This window comes from Cyphomyrmex costatus, unplaced genomic scaffold (assembly GCF_001594065.2).
Source record: "Cyphomyrmex costatus isolate MS0001 unplaced genomic scaffold, Ccosl1.0 scaffold831, whole genome shotgun sequence".
Classification (NCBI taxonomy): Eukaryota; Metazoa; Arthropoda; class Insecta; order Hymenoptera; family Formicidae; genus Cyphomyrmex; species Cyphomyrmex costatus.
Window position 1 is genome coordinate 51,554 of NW_017280410.1, and position 17,662 is coordinate 69,215.

A 17,662-nucleotide genomic window follows, 5' to 3' on the forward strand; every position below is an offset into this window, starting at 1 on the left:
TCACATTTACCTTTTATGTGAACTTTGCAGAGTTATTAGTGAAGCTACTTAATCTTTGTCCAGTTTATTACGAATAGATTCGTTGAAGCGAGAAACCATCAATATTCATTAGGTATTTAAATAACGTTATTTTACTGAATAATTAAGGATCCAGAAAAGAAAATTAATTATAAGTAAGTTGTTAATAAAAAAATTTAAGTTAATAAAAAATACGCTTCTGATTTGTAATTTTCAAAATTCATCTTTCCATTCTTGATAACAATTTCTTCAGTATTCCTATAGAATATAGATCATCAAATATGACAGTCTTGTCAGTAGCCTTTGATAACAGCCTTCCTAATTTATCTCCTTCGTGTATTCCAGAAGATAGCAACTTTACATTTCATCACTAATACTATAGGTTTCTAATTACAATTTCTCCAGCATCCTTCTTAAACTTTGAAACCAATTATAGCCCCGTTCTATCGCGCCATCCCAAATCTTATACAGCGATAAGTAAGACTTACCGTGCGGAGGAATGATACGTCGTCCTGCTCGGAGCCACCCTCGCTGTCGGCCATCCCTTCAATACGCTTTCACGCGACGACCCTTCTCTGTCTGCGTCACCCTTGCGCGCCGTACGTGCGTATGTGGGTGTGCGTGAGTGTCACTTCGTGTCCGAGGCACCCTTATCGATGCTCGAAGTGTACGCGGTGGTCATTCACAGTTCCGCGTGGACGGCATGCTCCCGTCCACTACACACGGTTCCCCAGCCTCTTTGTCTTATCAAGGACGTCGACGTCGTCGGCGCGCTGAACCGTCGTAGGGCACCGACGATCACCCACTGCTGATCGGATGGCACCCAGACCGCTCGCCGACGTTTCTCGCGCAAGCGCCCGACACCTTCAATCAAATTCCGCATGCTCAAGATTCCGTTAACGCGAAAAATCCCACGTTATGTGACTGTGTTACACGGCTTTCGCGTTACGCAGCCGTCCGTCTCACCGTGAAATATTATATTTGTTGTTTTTTACCTTCTGAATAAATCTCTAAATAACGCGATAAGGGTGAAGGGTGCTTTTCAAAGATGAAAATGTACGTCGTAAACGTGTTATGTCACTTATATTGCGATAACTTGAAATAGAGTGGAATGAATCTTTTAGATGAATGGCTTTTTATTTTAATAATTTAAATTTTAGTGTTTTGTATATTTTTTATTTTTAATTAAAAAGAAAAAACTTGGCTTTTTATATTAATTGAATTCATTAAATTAGTTTTTGAGAATAGAGTAGCGTTATATGTATTTGCAAACAGTCTCGATTATTGATGTTCATACATGTTACTAAAAATTCTAAAAACACTGAACACAAAACACGTGTATTCCGGTAATTTTGTAGTTACGTAAAAATATTTTCGAGCAAACATATCTCTTATTTCACTGATGAACGGAAAGGCGAGTGTTCATGAGTCAGTTATGTTATGAGTGCTCCGACGGATTATGTTACAGAATTAGAAAGTATCTTAAATTACAAGAGCAATTGGAATGTTACAAATAAAGCGTCCAATTTAAGATTAATTTGATCCAATTCACGTAGATATATATACTGCGAGCGTGAAAAGCACAAATTTTTTATTTATATTATAATTTGCTATTAACATTATAGTTTAGTTTTGATTTGAATATAAATATACCAATTACATTGATATTTCCAAGTTATATTAAATTTGATTATATTAAATGTGAACGATAAATAGAATACATGCTGTTAACATTAATTTAAACACATAATAGCTTTTAATTTTCATACATGTAGTATACATATAATAGTTATTTAATTATGGCTTTGCAGTAAGATTATAGTAGTAGTGAGCTCTGTAATTTGAGAATATGCGTTATAAATCGAATATTATTAAACGATAATTAATGCGACAGTTTCTGCGTTGAATTAAATTCTGTCGGTTTAATTTAATACAATTTATTTACTGATGGGTTTCTTAAAAATTATCGATTCATATTTAATAATTTGTCGTAACATATACACAAATTGATTATTTTCTGAGATTTGTATTACAGTGAATAGATCATGCATGCACAATATGGCATACGAATGATAAAAATAATTTTGTAACAAATATATGGTATTCTATAGCAACTAAAATTTTTGTTATATAATAATATACAAAACCGTTTTTAAAAATATAAAAAATATCAGAGAATCTTAAAATGCTTTGCTATTATTTTATTTATTTTTACAAAATTGGTGTCGTTGAGAGCTATGAAAATTATGTTAAATTCTAAAATATTGAATGTATAATATTATAACATCTTTTGTTTATATTGTCATTGAACATAAAATTTTTATACTCTCTCTCTGTCTCTTCTTGTCTCACACTTGAATAGTAAAAAGAACTAGTTTGGCAGCAACGGTGCAATATATCGACACAGAATTACGCCTGGTTGATTTTACCTTCTCTGAGAGTTTATTTCCAGCAACGCGGCAGAAATAGATGCATCTGCGGTGGCTTACCAAAACATCCCCATGTGAGATCTGATCGTTTTCCCATTATCGCGTTTTATGATAATTGAAGATTAAAGAAATTTTTCTTAAAGCAGATATATCTATCTTCACAAAAATTCTTAAATGTTTATTTATAATAATTAGAATCACATTAATCATGAGTATCTACTGTGCTTCTGATCTTGCTTCAGAATGAATTAAATAAAAATTTCATAAAAAGTCGATAAAATCTACATGTTCTAACATGTGTGCTATAAATATTTCGTTTATCTTCATCGTTCGCGGTATTGAATATTTTATCGGAAACGATTTACTGTGACTCTCAATATTACTTTATGATGATATTATAAAGTGACATCAAAGTGAAATAATAGTGAAATAAATTTCCTCTCTCTGCAGTTGTAGAGAGAGAGAGTATTTCAAATCTTTGAGTAACAAAAATGTAGTAATTTAATTTGCTAAAGAAAACTATTTGAATAAAAATACTTCTTCAGTAATTTAAAATTAATAGATTTCATTGATAATTGAAGAATATTTTGTCTTTCTAAAATTAAATAATTTTTACGCCTTTTCGTCAGTTTTGGCAGAGCTATTCCAGAAAGCAGCATTGCATATAAAACCGATTTGCTAATTTTAAAACTGTCTGCGGAATTTAAAATTGCGAAAATAATTTGAAACTCGAAACGTATTGAGCTTCTTAATTCTAACAAGCAATTAAGCCTTTATCTATGTTCATCATTAAACTAATCTTTATCATTTGACAAAGCTAGTTTTTAAAATTAATTTAATGATTATGTAGTGTATTAAATCTATAAAATCATTGTAATATGTATGCTATTTTTTGATATTGTATTTTAAATTTCACATTTATAATATTCCTATAACAAACTACTCCATAGAATTAATTAATTAAAAAAGCTGGATTACCACACAAAAAGACACCACGTTCTTTACACACACATACACATACACATATGTCCTAACAGGGTGCAACCGGTGGTTTCGGCCTTGAAACCATGTGTCAGCGAATGAGAAGAAATGGAATTAACGTAATAATTCACCCCGAAAAGACTCACCTCGGGACAATGTATTACTTTGTCACAGATCGGCAAAAAAACTATCTACGCAATCTCACGTAGAAATTTACGAACACACGCACAGCAAATGCACCATTACTTTTGCACAAGAGTGCGAAAAATGGTATATCCTAAACCCGGCCGAAAGCTTTTTAGGGGGTGCCGAGTCTCCTGCGCTTTCCTGACCGCTTTAAATCGGACCCCCGCGACGGAATATCTGTTGGAGCTCGCGGAACTATGCTGAGCGGAGCTACGCCGAGTTGAGCGGAGCGACGACTATTTTCAGCCTCGAGCCGAGCAAACCGCGCCGCTCCGCTCCGCGCGTTTCGCATCATAGCTGAGAAAACCTCGAAGATCCGTAATTGCGACGTTGGAATTACCTGTAAGGGCTGTCCTAGGAATTATCTATAAGTGACTTTTTAATATATATAATAAATTGAAAAATATAAATAATTTTTATACAACATATTAGTTCTTTAATTTATGTTATTTGTTTTTTGAAACAAAATTATTTTTTGCATTGTTCCTAAAATTCATTTATAGCTATATTAACATAAAACTCGTGATAATGATAATAATAAGTATAACAATAGAAAATATATATAATTATAACATTTGCATTTCTTTAAATTTTGAAATGATTAGTATTTATTGCATTAAATTTTTTTAATTGTAAGATATTATACTTATTACAGAATTGTGTTTTCAATTTATATGGTCTGTGTAATTATACATCGTGTAAGACATTGTAAGAAGTTATTTACGTACTTATGTATGTACAATATATTGTACACATTTTGATTAAATAATTTATCGAGAACTTGTTGATAACTTTTATATCGAATTTGTATGTTTTAAATGAACTATAATATATATTCAGTATGTGTAGAATTAAAACGGCAGAATTTAATTCGATTAACACAAAAACTATCGCGTTTAATAAATTTGACGATGTTTGGTTTATAACATTCTCAAATTTCAGCAAACGACTATTATAATCTTAATTGTACCTTGCTTTTGTTGCCATCGATCCTTGCCAAGATTTTCAACATAATATATCATTGTCACGGGGTCATGCGATAGAATGGATTCTTCAGGAAATAAATAAAATGTATAAAACACTATATACTCTATAATCATTCTTTATTGGTAACATTGAAGAGCATTAATCTAATTAGAATTTGCATATTTATGTACTATTAAAAATTCGTAAGTGACTTATTAAAAACTTATATTAATGTCAATGATTATCAAACAATTGTCTATTGAACATCTGTAAGTTTTTAACACACGAGCTACATGATTGTCTTTAAACTTGCCGCCATCAGTTCCTTGCAACTTGCAACTCATGGCGCAAAAGCTGACGTGTCTCGATAAAAACAGCTGATTGAACACGATTGATGCCAGTGACGCCACAGTTCGTGCAGCATCTTTGTTTTTTTCGTTATTAGGTTAACGTCTCGTTAATTAATAAAATAATGTTGGGAAAAATAAAAACAAAACAGGAGAAAAGCGGTGGTAAGTGCGAGAATTATCTTGAAAATAAGTACAATTGCGATAAACGTAAGAAAATTGAACAGTATTATAAAGATTTTCTCGAGAGGTTATGTTTGTTATTTATTTGCTATTTAGCAAGCAACATATAAATTATAAATTAATAAAATTAGTCACGATCGATAAATCTGAATTGTTAAATAATTTTTGTATTTGTAAAGATTTTGTTTTCATCTCTGGTGAACATTTATCTCGAAATTTTTCTTATAATTAAAAAAAATGTTTATATAAATTTTAGAATTTATGAATGGCTATTTAGAAAATTTCTTAGATTTTCTATATTATTTCTCAGATCTTATTCTTTTCTCTTTCTTCTTTAGAACATTGCTAAATATTAACTAAAGTGGCATTAAATATGATTATGTATTCCAGAGATTGTCGCATACAGCGAGACGGCAGTTGCAAACAATGCAGCAGTTGTAGAATATTGTAAAATCTCAATGGCAGCTTTATCGGGTGGCACAGCAGGACTACTAGGATTGACTGGGTTGTACGGATTCGGGTTCTATATCTTTGCAGTTTTTGGGCTATGGGTAAGATCTATATTAGAATTAACAATAACTGTACATAATGTCACAAATCATGTTTGTAGGCGATGCTGTTGATGAAGGCTGGTGGCCAATGGAGGAAATATTTCATTAGCAGGCGACATCTCTTGACCAGTGGATTTTTTGGAGGACTTTGCGTATCCTTTAGATTATTTCTGAAAGAATAGATTTCTCTTTAATTTCTTTGAAGTAAAATCTTACTCAAAAAGTGAAAGTTGAGCCAGTCTTGAAAAAGATTGTCTCAAATATCAATTTTTGAGTAATATTTCACTCTTCAGAGTGAGATTTACTCTAAAGGTTTTAAAGAGTTTATATTCAGAGGCTGATCTCTATATACTTTTTTTCCTTAATATATGATTGCAAAATCTTCGACAGACATACGTATTATTCTGGACGTATCCTTTTTTACAATATAAATGATACAAATAATATATTTCTATAAATGCGCAATACCCAAGTAGAACACGAGTCATGTGACATCAAAATGACATTAATGACTTCAAAATTATTACTGAGTCTCACTTTTCAATCAATCACTATTTATTTTAACATTATCATGACTTGTTCTACTTGATTATTTCTACTTAAGTACCGATATGCTATAAATTTCTTAATGATTCCGATTCAGATTTTTATATGGGATGGTTCATGTCTATTGAAAAGAGAGTGGATGGCTCGCAAGAATTGTGACACATCACGTAATTATTTAAATAAACGAAGTTGCATAATTATTATAATAAACCAGTCATTATATTTATATTATTTAAGCCTTTCGGATATTGACCAAAAAGATAATGAAGCGTTATTGTACACGTATATTGATATGTATATAGAAGACTTTTCATTAAAACGATCACTGGCAATTATTATCCAATATTTAAATGTAAAAGTAGGAAGACAATATAGGAGCTAATGTAATAGGGATATTACATAGGAGCTATATTCTTTATTAGATATATATATATATATTTGCATAATAAATTATTAATTACTGAATTACAATTTTTTGATGAAGATTAACATAAATCATATACAAGTACCTATACTTGCAACGACTGTGAACACATTTACGTAAATAATTAGTCATTTTAATCACCAGAGCTGTTAATATTTAAAATAATATTATAGTTATATATAATATTATTTTTAATTAATCATTGAAATAAAACACTTAAATTTATTCATGTAAAATATAATATTTTCTTTTTAAAATATCTTCAATAAATGAATATTTTAAGTGCTTTTTAACGATTTTTGTGTCAAACGTAATTTCCAATAATTTATTGCATTTTATATTTTTATTTTACTGTACATGTTTATTTCTGCGTACATTTGTTAATTCTAAAGTTATTCTAAAGTAAAAGAATCTTCTCACGCACTAAAGAAAAGAATAAGAAATCGAGATATACAAATTTCGTTAATTTGTACTTAACATGCTCACATTTTCTACTTCAGTGTTTAACACCTTTATTCATTCGCTACTAGCTAACACTCGCTACAAAAATGGAAACTTATATTTGTGTATTATTAAATAAGATCCAAGTCGTACCTATAATATGCTTAATAATTATATGTATAGCTTACTTTGATATGTGTTAAAAATCCACGGAAAAACCTTGATTTCGGCAGTGAAAGTCAATCGCATTATACGAATATACTTAACACAGGGACGAGTAATAGTTCTTACGAACTGATAGCATTCTTATGTCCATTTTCACCAATGTGTAGATTAACTTTAATCTCGGTTTTTATTCTCAGTTTAACTCGCCTTTTATTCTTTTCTACTTTTGAAAATTAGAAAAAGGTAAGTAGCGTTAAACCCGTGATTAAAAAGTTTATCTACGTGACAGACGAAGATTAGCGAAATAGCATGATTCTGCTGAAATCTGTAGAAAGACTTCAGATTTTCGTCTCAGAAGTTTGTTCATACACTCCTGGTTCTTCTCGACAGCTCTCGGTGGCGATTTCGAGAGGCCTTCCAGTTTCCAAACCTTCCAGTCTCCTTTCCTCGTCCATCTTGTCTAGTTCCGCTTTGCTTAAGTGATAAACTATTCCAGCTCCGTAACCATCGCCCAAAACGTTGATCGAAGTCCTGATTCGATCCCTTGAAGCAAAACGATTGCTCTAATTTTACCGATCTAATCAAACCTGCTATTCTCAACCGTCTTTTATCGTCAATTATCGTCGACTAATAATAATAATTTCTAATAAAATATAAATATTTAGATTAATATTCTTCAATAATCAGTAAAAAACGATTATGAGCGTACAATGTATGGTCATTATAACAGTAGACATGTAACTTACAACATCCAGTCGATAGCGAATAACAGGGAAATATCGTTTGTAGGAAGACCTAAAGCAGTCAGCACCAACAGCATGGTGACTAGAGCTGCACTGGGAATACTTGCGGCTCCAACGCTCGCCAAAGTAGCCGTAAGGCTAAAAGAAGGAAATTTTTAAGCAAAGAATAGAATTTTTTAAATTCATTAATTAGGTACACATTAAACATCTTTTCTTCAATTATAACATGAAAGAAATCATGTTCACGAAATTTATGTACCTAACAGTAATGACTTCAACGAATCCCAATGAGATTCCATTCAATTGTGCTATGAAAATTGCGGCCACGGCTTCATAAAGAGCTGTTCCGTCCATATTTACCGTGGCACCGACTGCCACAACAAAGCGCGTCACTCGTGGATCGATCTTATTGTTTTCTTCGAGGCAACGGAAAGTCAGTGGCAAGGTTGCAGCGCTATAAACCCATATATCGATTATATCATTGCTATTCATTTAAAAAGTTAGTGTCATGCCGGAAAATTCAATTTTATATACAACTGACTCTACAAATATAAATAAATATATCATGATTTTCTAATTAATTTCGAAATAATCTCTAATTATAATTCTTGAATTAACTTTTAAATAGTGATCACGAAGACTTAAGATCAATTTTAGAAATGTTTCCAATTATTACCTCGAAGCAGTTCCCAGTGCTGTCACCCAGGCTTGCATCATACCTCTAAAGAACACTGCTGGATTCTTTCGGGTCATAAACCAGTAGATCAGTGGTAGCGTGATGATTGCGTGAATCATCAAGCCTAATACGACTGTTACCATATACAGACCCAACATCTGAGCGGTTGCCGCCAGATTTGTGATTGACATGATTTTTCCAGCTATCAGACACATAATTCCGAACGGAGAATACCTACAGCGATTGCCAATTGCATTGTCGTAAAAGAGAAAATAAAATTGAACGATGTTATATACTCAATTATTTATTAAACTTATGCTTGTGTGAAATGATCTTTTGTTTCATACCAAACGACGACGATCGTGACGAGTTTCATGATAATCTCATTCAACACGACGAAAAAGTCCACCATCAGTTTGCCGCGTGGTCCTATCTGTCCGGCGAGTACACCGAAGATGATGCAAAACACGATCATACCCATCACATTCGTGCCGTCCTTGTAAACCAAGGTCGGCTCCACTATATATTCGCTTTGATTCGCGCTACCGATCATGACCACCTTTTTCTTCACATAGGAGGTCTGAACCTGCTGAAAGCACGCTTGCACCAGGTTCTCCGGCACCATGTTTCTGAGAACGAGAGATATTATACAAAAGATTTCGAACCCTCAAATTGTGACCATGGAGCTATAAAGGCTGGTCTTCCATACCGAATTATATCGAGAATTGCATCTACAGTAGAAACTTTTGTCTCCTCGGCTCTCACCACCGCCGTGGCCGAAGTTTTGATCTGCGGATTACCCGGATGAATCATCAGCACCATCGCGATACCCACTATAGCGGCGAGAATGGTCGTTATTGAATAGTACGTTAATGCTCTGAATCCTATCCTTCCTGACCTTTGAACATCCAGCTGTGCCATTCCTGAAATAAGTAAGTAATTGCTTGTACCTCGGGATGAGGGAGATAAGTAGAGACAAGTCGGAAAGTTTTAAACGTATAATAGATTAATTTTCTTAAACTTTTTACGCAATTCATCTTTCCTTTTTTTTCTTCATATTGAAAAAGAAAGAGGAAAAAAGATGAACGCTTCAAAAAGTTTAGCTAAAAAGAACAGGTATAATATTTTTGTTATTTCAACACAAAAACTCTGACATTTAATATCAAATTTGTTTTTAATATCTACGTAATTGAATTTTGTCTCTTGTTCTCTTTTTTTTACTCATTATCTGCTTAAAAACGGATTGTCAGTGAATTATAATTACCAGATATTAACGATGAGATGATAAGTGGCAAGATAAACATCTTCAACATCCGCATAAGAAGCTCTCCCGGGAAGCTGATGAGGGTTATAGACTGTGGTGCAAAATCTACCAATCGACCCAGAAACCCGAGAACTAGACCCATCAAAACTCCAGCGATGGTTAGTGCCAGAAGCAAGTTACTTCCCATCCATTCTATCACCTACATTCCTCACAACGCGTAATCAATTTTAATAAGCCACACTGCGTGATATTTTTCTTTCAGGAACAAGTAAAAGATTCTGACATGAAATTATAGTTTTGAGCACGATAGGTATATCCTTTGATCATTTTCATCGCGAATATAATCGAGAAATTAAAGTGAAAGTAATACAAGAAGATCGCGCACTAAAAATTTTATTGATTCTATTATAAAAATTTGATTTTTGAAAAAGTTTACTGACCATCTGTAACCTATCAAGCGCCGTCACTTTGTGCTGCGCTTCGGCCTCGACTTCTTCCTCGGATGTCATCTTCTCGATCTCTTCTACGCACGACCTGGAAGTTATTCCAGGTAAAATGCAGCCCGAATTTTTTTGGTAAAAGTATAAGAAATCTTTTTACGTATGACTGCCGCTCTCCTTAGCCTCCGTCGAGGCTCCCCGGAGAACCGCAACCGCGCCGGAAATACGTTGTCCCAAAGACATCCTTCAGGCTTCCGAAGACACGTCGCTTCAAGATTTTAGGTGAAACGTAGCACAAGGAATGTCCAAATAGGCCTCGCGAGTCTTCATCCCGCGGCCTTTATAACTGCGTTATGCCTTTTCACGATGCGAATCATCTTGATTTTATTTAGCCACTGACGTCCACAATTTTTCTAGATTACCAAGTATAGAAGAAACGTGTATTATTCACGATATTTCTTTCATAAGTTTGTCTGTGTGTCAGAAATTATTAAAGAATAAAAACTTATTGCAATTAAATTACTTAAAGCTCTACAGAATGAAAACTATTCTAATTTTAGTATACTCTCTTTAACAAACTTCTTTTTAATGCAATTAAATTATTTAGAGCTTTTCTAGCGTTAAGAAAAATTTTATTTTTAGTATTTTCTTTAGTGTGAACTTAAAGAAAATGGCAAATTTCAAATGCTTTCACTGTTGTAGAAAAAAAAGTGTGCTTGTGAAAATCCGTGATTATCCTCTTGAATTATCACGATCCTCCGCTTCGCGCTTTCTAAAAAAAATCAAATTCGATAAGCGAACAGTTTTTCTCGCGAACGATTATCGAGGCACGTGCGAACCGTTCGGTAGCGCATCGCGACACACGACGATCCTTTCGCGTGAACCACCGGGAACCATCAGGGCAAATTGCACAAGCGCACGGCGTAACGCTGGCCCCGATGATGACGCGGGAGGGGGGGGGGGGGGGAGGGAGGAAGGGGTCGAGGGGATAAGGCCCCGAAGGAGGTCACAACCGATCTATTACGTTCAGGATCATTGCACCGCGTCAGTTGCGGGCGCGAACGACATCCGCAGAGCTTCCGACGTGCTTTTCGTGCGCGCGATATCGACTGCCGAGAGATCGGATAGATCTGCCGCCGCGCCGGTGTTCTAGGTATCGCGCCGCGGCGTTGGGATCTGCCTTGCAATCAGGCCGATAATGTGCCCCATCCAGGAAGTTGATTAGTGCGTGCGTCGAGGGAGGCCCCGGGGAGACGAAAGGCACACACCGAAAGGGGAAGGGGGGGGGGGACACACGGCGAGATGAACGGAGATGTGTCACGCAGAGAAAGAGAGACCGGTAGATCACAGGAAGAAGGCACTCATCGCGACGGGTCGCACGGCACCGAATAATAAACGCCGAAGGGAATAAAAATGCCGCTGCTCGGTACATTTCGTAAAAGTCGCTGCTTAACGAACGTAAGGCATTTTTAATTGAAGCTTGAGAAAATTAAAGAAACGTTAAATTGGAGGGAAATCCTTGCCGATGATATCGGAGCATGAAGAGTACTGGACACTGAGAGATCTCGTGATACACAGCAATATTAATTTTGAGAAATGTCTGTAAGGCTGAAATACGAACGTTAATAGATACAGAATAAATACATATAATATTACATATACAATATCAATCCAATATATAGATAAGGTAATACAGACTTTCAACGCTCATTATGTAGGATATTATAATATGTAGGATGTTTATTTAAAAGACAAGTGTTTTACATCATTAATTTCAGGTTTTATTGTATTTAAAAAAAATTATTATTACATATTAATACATATATTATTATAATAAGTGATATTAGTAGTACACGCACATGACATAAATCTTTTATATTAACAATAATTATATAAAATTTGAATTAAATTAAATTGTTATCAAAATTATATTAAATTATTCACATATTTATTTATTAAGCAATTTTTTTAACTTATATGTTCTTTTTTCTACCTAATTTTTCTACTGTACTACTCTGACCAAAATTACGCGTATCTAAAATTTAAATAAGAGACATCTTAAAAACATATGGTATCTTTCTATTAATTTCATAAAACGTCTTCGAAGATTTAAGACATCTTTTAGAAAAATTAATTTAAGACATCAAAATGTTTTCTGAGATTTTACTTATAGTGTGAGCCATATATTATAATTACTATATTCTATCCAGCTTTTGCAAGCATATTTCGATCGAAATCATCGGTTTCCAAACTTTTGTGAACCTGACAGTGATAAAAGAGTTACGCGGAAATATTTGTGCGTAATTGTTTTAGATGCATGTAGGATACGACCATTTACAAGACCCCTTTGTATATCCGTTGGGAAGTAACCTAATTCCTCTAGCAATGACGGCTATATGAGTGACTATATATAGACTAACATCGGGTTTACGGTGGTAGTATAATACGAGGACAAATCGAATCTCCCCACGATAACGCGTTTAACATCCCGTAACTTCTGAGCGAAAGAGCGAGCCATTTGAGATAGAATTAATTAATGCGTTCGAGAAAATTGAGTTACAATTGTCGTCGCTCGTGCATTCCATTTGCATAAATTCGACTTTATTTCCTATCTATCTCGTGCAATTTATTTTCTTTTTCGTAAATAATGAACAACATTTCTTTTTCGACATTTGCATCTTGAAACAAATTATAAATTAACTGAAATTATTTTCTTAAGTTATGTTTATAATTGTTGCTGACATTTTAATTTATTATAAGTACAAAGCAAAATGCTTATTATGTAGAATTAAATTTTTTCGATTAGTTGCTTCATTCTAAATTCTGTTAAATATATAATTATTAAATATATAATTCAGACAAAATGAATATATAATTATATTTTCTATAATCCACGTACACACAAACGTTTCGCGGTTAAGGTAATCAAATCATTTATCGTTTAAATAATTAATTATTATGTTGTATAATAACAAATCTGCGGTTAAAAGAATGATTTAATCATCAAAGATAATAGATTAAACTAAATCAATATATAGTGCTATATATTTTGTAATACACCATATATAAAGCCTATTCTAAAATGTACTTTTTGTTTCCTATTTCTTAGCAAAAAAATACAAGTGTCGATAAATCGATCACAATCAGAGAGAAAAAAGCAAGAAACGGCAAACAAAGAGCATATTGTAGAATAGATTTAACTCGCTACGGTATGTTCTGTTATACTTACGTATGAATGCAACACGCGTTCTCAATTTACCCGCGTTTCGCACGCGACGGTCACATGGTCATCACGTGGTCCCATCACGTGGTTTGCTCCATCAAGGAAAACAAAGCAGACGAAAATTTCGCACGTGTTGCATACTTGCATGTTGTATGATTGCATCTTGCAATCTGCATTTGCTTGCATGTACCATTGAAGAACACGCACGTTCACGCTCGCATTCGCGATGTCTATGGATTCCAAACGTGAGAAATACTTTCTGTACAATACCTTGTCGATCCTGCTAAAGGCCGTGGAGAAGACCCGAACGACTGTAGATCTGAGGAACGAGGCGACGATAGACGGCATCATCGAAAATGCGGACGCGTAAGTAAAGGATTTCGTTTTCCGCTGTGATGTGATATTATCGCACGTGTTGGGCCTTTTAGGTTTTAACTTACTGTGTTAGTGTTTATCTTTTTCTAGTTCTAAGAATTCTTAGAATTAGAAAAAGATACAAAGAACATCGAATCGAGATTAAAGATTAAAGTCGATCTTATAATTGATGAAACCAGGTCTTATTGAGAACTCGTTGTTGTATTAAGAAATTCTAGGTCTTATTGAGAGCTCGTTGTTGTATTAAGAAATCCTATATGCTCTCCGTCGCGATTTTTACGATGAAATCCATATTAAAAAATCGACCATAGATGTCCTTGAATTCTTTCCTCGAATATATACCTGCAATTCAATTCCGAAATTAGAGCTCTACCCGGTGACTTGTCATATTTCTGAACATGCCGCTCTCGACTCTCGTTCTCATTTTACAGATACATGAACATCGTGATGAAAGACTGCGTGTTTACGGATCCTCGTGGAGACTCGTTCAAATACGACATGTTCTTCGTGCAGGCACGAAACATCCGCAGCGTACACGTGCCAATGAACGTGAGTACATCGAGTAAATCCTGTTCTCTCCTTTAACGATGACTAGGAATCTCCGCCGTGTCGAGGATCTTGCCCTGGTTTGGCGAGAGTCGTGAAACGTACGAATGATCGACCGTTTAGGTTATGTTACGTTTCAAAACAAGAAAACCGATGATCTTCGCTCCTCGGATTACGTAGCGTCCTTGCTGAAGCATCTATGGCTAGGTTTATGTCTCGGGTCTTAACCTTAAGATCCTAAAATTCAGTCAATAAAGCTTGGTAGCTTTATTGACTAACTGAAATTTGTATTCCGAAAATTGTATTGGCTGAATTTTAGGATTTTAGGGTTACGATCGAATTCAATTCACTTATTTAATGGCACTGAATCCCAGGAACTGGGAAATCACACGGCCAGAACGAAAGTTCAACGAGTAGATTCTATGTTCAAGTGAGTAATCTTACATGCTCTTAATCAAGCAAACGAAGTCACTCTACCAAGCAATCCTCAAGCGGACGAGTTAATTCTACCAAAATTGAGTTGAAATATATGGGGAGCAGGCGGATTCGAACCCGGATCCGCAGATCACGAGTCCGATGCCTAACGTGAGGAGCCACACGACTCCCCAGGGTTACGATCGAAGCATAAACCAGGTAGAAAGGTTTAAGCGGGGAGCACAGACTTTTGCATAACGCATAAACCATATACATAAAGAATTTGATTGGTCCATTGACTCATGCATAAGAAAATGGACCAATGAAATTCCTTATGCATATGCTTTATGCGTTATGCAAAAGTCTGTGCTCCCCGCTTTAGAGTTTAGGCAGCTCTGGTTTAGGATATCTAGGGTGTTTTATACCTCAGGGTTGCACAATCTGGCATGGAATATTCCTGCGATTGCCGGCTCATAATATTCATACCTGCTGAATTATTCAATTGTATCATGCTAACCTAACGTACATTCATTGCCTGATATGACAAATGCCGGTAATTGCACTTAAATATAAATGATTAAAAACCTGGGTTTTCATCTTACTGTCAGTTTGTACGAGCATGGACGTTTTGTATGCAAACGAGTGAAACAAGTAACTGGTAAAATAGAAATACTTCCAGGTACGACGATTGTGTATTCGATTTCTAACGGTCGGTACAGTTTTGCGTGTAGTAATCCCACCAAAAGCGACATGGACACGTTCAAGTTTACGGACTATGATTGCATCGGTTTCGACCTGGATAACACGCTGCTGCGTTACAACGTGACGAATTTGGTGCGCATGGAGTACGAAATGCTAGCCAGATTCCTGGTGGATAAACGGGAATACAACGAGAGTCTATTAAAGCCGCTGACAGATGATGACTTGGATTTCATGCAGAAAGGATTGTTGCTTGACTTGGAAAGGGGAAACCTGCTCAGGATAAGCCCAGATGGTGTTATTCGCAGAGCGTGTCATGGCACGCGTTTGTTAAATATGGATCAAGTAAGGGAGATATATCCTGAACAGAAATCAGAGCTCACGGACACCTTCTGTCGCGATATAATGGCAACCTGGAATGGTCCTCTGTCCGAGAAAGTTAGGAGCTTGCTGGATTATTTCGATATAGTGACGAGTCTCGCGTTTGCACGGGCTGTAGACGCACTGGACAAAGAACATGGATCATCCTTGGACAAATACAATATCTGGCCTGACATATTAGCTGGGTTAATGTATATGTTCTTTAGAGAGCACTTTCAATCAAGCAAGGGAATTTTTGGACACATTAAGAGAAATCCGGAGAAATATCTACATAAATGCAACTTGAACACAATCTCGTGGTTGAAAGAAATAAAGAAAAAATCTGCGACTTTTCTTCTTACTGGATCGAACGCGGATTATGTGAATTTTATTGCGAGTTACGCTCTCGGAGAGGACTGGCGATCACTTTTCGATATTGTAATATGTTTCGCGAGGAAGCCAGGGTTTTTTATTAATAATCGGCCGTTTTTTGATGTTGTAAATAATATCGAAACCGATATCAGAAGTCAAGACTTAAAACGAGGTGAAATATATAGTCAAGGAAACTGGAATGAACTATTGGAATTTTTCACTCGTATAACAGGGAAAACTAATCAGCAGTGTTTATACATAGGTGATAATGTCATACAAGACATTTATGTACCAAATGCATTCGCACTTTGTGATACAATAGCTGTGATCGAAGAACAAATGTCAGAAGGAATGCTTCATCACTGTTTGACTCATCCAGACGAAAAGATTCTAAATTCAAAACTTTGGGGGTCTTATTTTTGTTTAAAAGACTCAACGATTAATATAGACTCTTTATGGGGCCATATAATAAAAAAACATGCAAAGTTGTGTATACCAGATATCAGTTTGATAACACAGAAATCATTAGAAGAACCTATTCCTTGTTTTGATAAGGATGGAAAGTTATATAAAGGATATTATCCTGCTATACCACTTAGTGTATCAGCCATGTAATATAAGAATGAAAATATTAGGATTATATATATTATATCGTTTGTAACAAAAAAGATAATTTTTTACTTAAGAAATTTTATAAGAGATTAGAAAAGTTTTAGGCTCTTAGCTTTTAAATATAATCTACATTCGTACATTTGAATTTTGAAAAACCGTAATCTAATAAAATAGAGCAACTCATTTTTATGTTTATGCGTTTTATCTAATTTAAGTATATTATTATTTAAGATACGGATTATCCCAGCTATCAAGCAACAGTTAAAGCAACTAAACCGATCTACATGGGACGTCACAGATAAAAAACGAACTTTTAAAAAAAAATATGCTGAGCAGCGCCAGCAAGAAGATCTTGCAGCTGTAGAAAACATTTTAGAGGATAAAAATACAACAAAAACCAAAACCACAAAAAATGAAGATAAATGAGACTCGTAAAGATTCTCTCTCTGATTTATTGTACTAATTTATTTAAAATTATTCATCTTAAGAAGTTGAATAATATATTAAGAATAGCGCATATGATTGATTTTGTGTATTGCCTATATAATCTTTTTTATTTCATTACTTATTTTTTTTTTATTTTAGTTGAATATTTGTACTTTTTAAACTTGACAGCTCAGTTTTATAATATTTAATGTAATTTATTTTTACATTTCTGTATTTTTATATAAAATTTTATTATAAAATATACATATACATTA

General features: G+C 34.4%; 4 protein-coding genes and 1 long non-coding RNA gene across 7 annotated transcripts in view; 3 read left to right on the plus strand and 2 right to left on the minus strand.

The window, feature by feature from the left end:
* RyR (Ryanodine receptor) overlaps positions 1–560 on the minus strand; it is a 39,221-nt gene extending 38,661 nt beyond the window's left edge. The window contains exon 1 of the mRNA XM_018549511.1: positions 507–560. Within this exon, the coding sequence (XP_018405013.1) occupies positions 507–560 (54 nt within the window). The remainder of the gene's footprint in view (positions 1–506) is intronic.
* A 4,415-nt stretch (positions 561–4,975) lies between these two features.
* On the plus strand, positions 4,976–6,769 carry EMC6 (ER membrane protein complex subunit 6). Its single transcript, XM_018549514.1, has 5 exons — positions 4,976–5,092; positions 5,501–5,661; positions 5,721–5,813; positions 6,052–6,071; positions 6,305–6,769. The coding sequence occupies exons 1-5, from the start codon at positions 5,053–5,055 to the stop codon at positions 6,333–6,335; spliced, it is 345 nt and encodes a 114-aa protein (XP_018405016.1). The 5' UTR covers positions 4,976–5,052; the 3' UTR covers positions 6,336–6,769.
* Positions 6,770–7,156: 387 nt separating this feature from the next.
* Eaat-2 (excitatory amino acid transporter 2) lies at positions 7,157–11,076 on the minus strand. The gene is made up of 10 exons (XM_018549512.1): positions 11,055–11,076; positions 10,521–10,773; positions 10,361–10,454; positions 9,921–10,119; positions 9,366–9,579; positions 9,004–9,285; positions 8,657–8,890; positions 8,240–8,434; positions 7,984–8,118; positions 7,157–7,780 (listed from the first exon to the last, which is right to left on the minus strand). Exons 2-10 carry the CDS (start codon positions 10,601–10,603, stop codon positions 7,576–7,578), a joined length of 1,641 nt encoding a protein of 546 aa, XP_018405014.1. The 5' UTR covers positions 10,604–10,773; positions 11,055–11,076; the 3' UTR covers positions 7,157–7,575.
* LOC108781536 (uncharacterized) lies at positions 10,002–10,620 on the plus strand. Of its 2 annotated transcripts, XR_001940952.1 has the most exons (4): positions 10,002–10,078; positions 10,183–10,230; positions 10,352–10,470; positions 10,543–10,620. It is a non-coding gene; the product is annotated as an uncharacterized LOC108781536 (long non-coding RNA). The 2 variants fall into 2 exon arrangements; XR_001940951.1 differs by having other exon boundaries at positions 10,183–10,470.
* A 2,503-nt stretch (positions 11,077–13,579) lies between the features above and the next one.
* On the plus strand, positions 13,580–17,471 carry Nt5a (5' nucleotidase A). 2 transcript variants are annotated; one of them, XM_018549519.1, is made up of 3 exons: positions 13,580–13,949; positions 14,390–14,507; positions 17,193–17,471. In XM_018549519.1, the coding sequence occupies exons 1-3, from the start codon at positions 13,810–13,812 to the stop codon at positions 17,385–17,387; spliced, it is 453 nt and encodes a 150-aa protein (XP_018405021.1). In that variant the 5' UTR covers positions 13,580–13,809; the 3' UTR covers positions 17,388–17,471. The 2 variants fall into 2 exon arrangements, with proteins under 2 accessions (XP_018405021.1, XP_018405020.1); XM_018549518.1 differs by lacking the exons at positions 13,580–13,949; positions 14,390–14,507 and adding an exon at positions 15,308–16,611 and having other exon boundaries at positions 17,193–17,350.
* Positions 17,472–17,662: the final 191 nt, after the last annotated feature.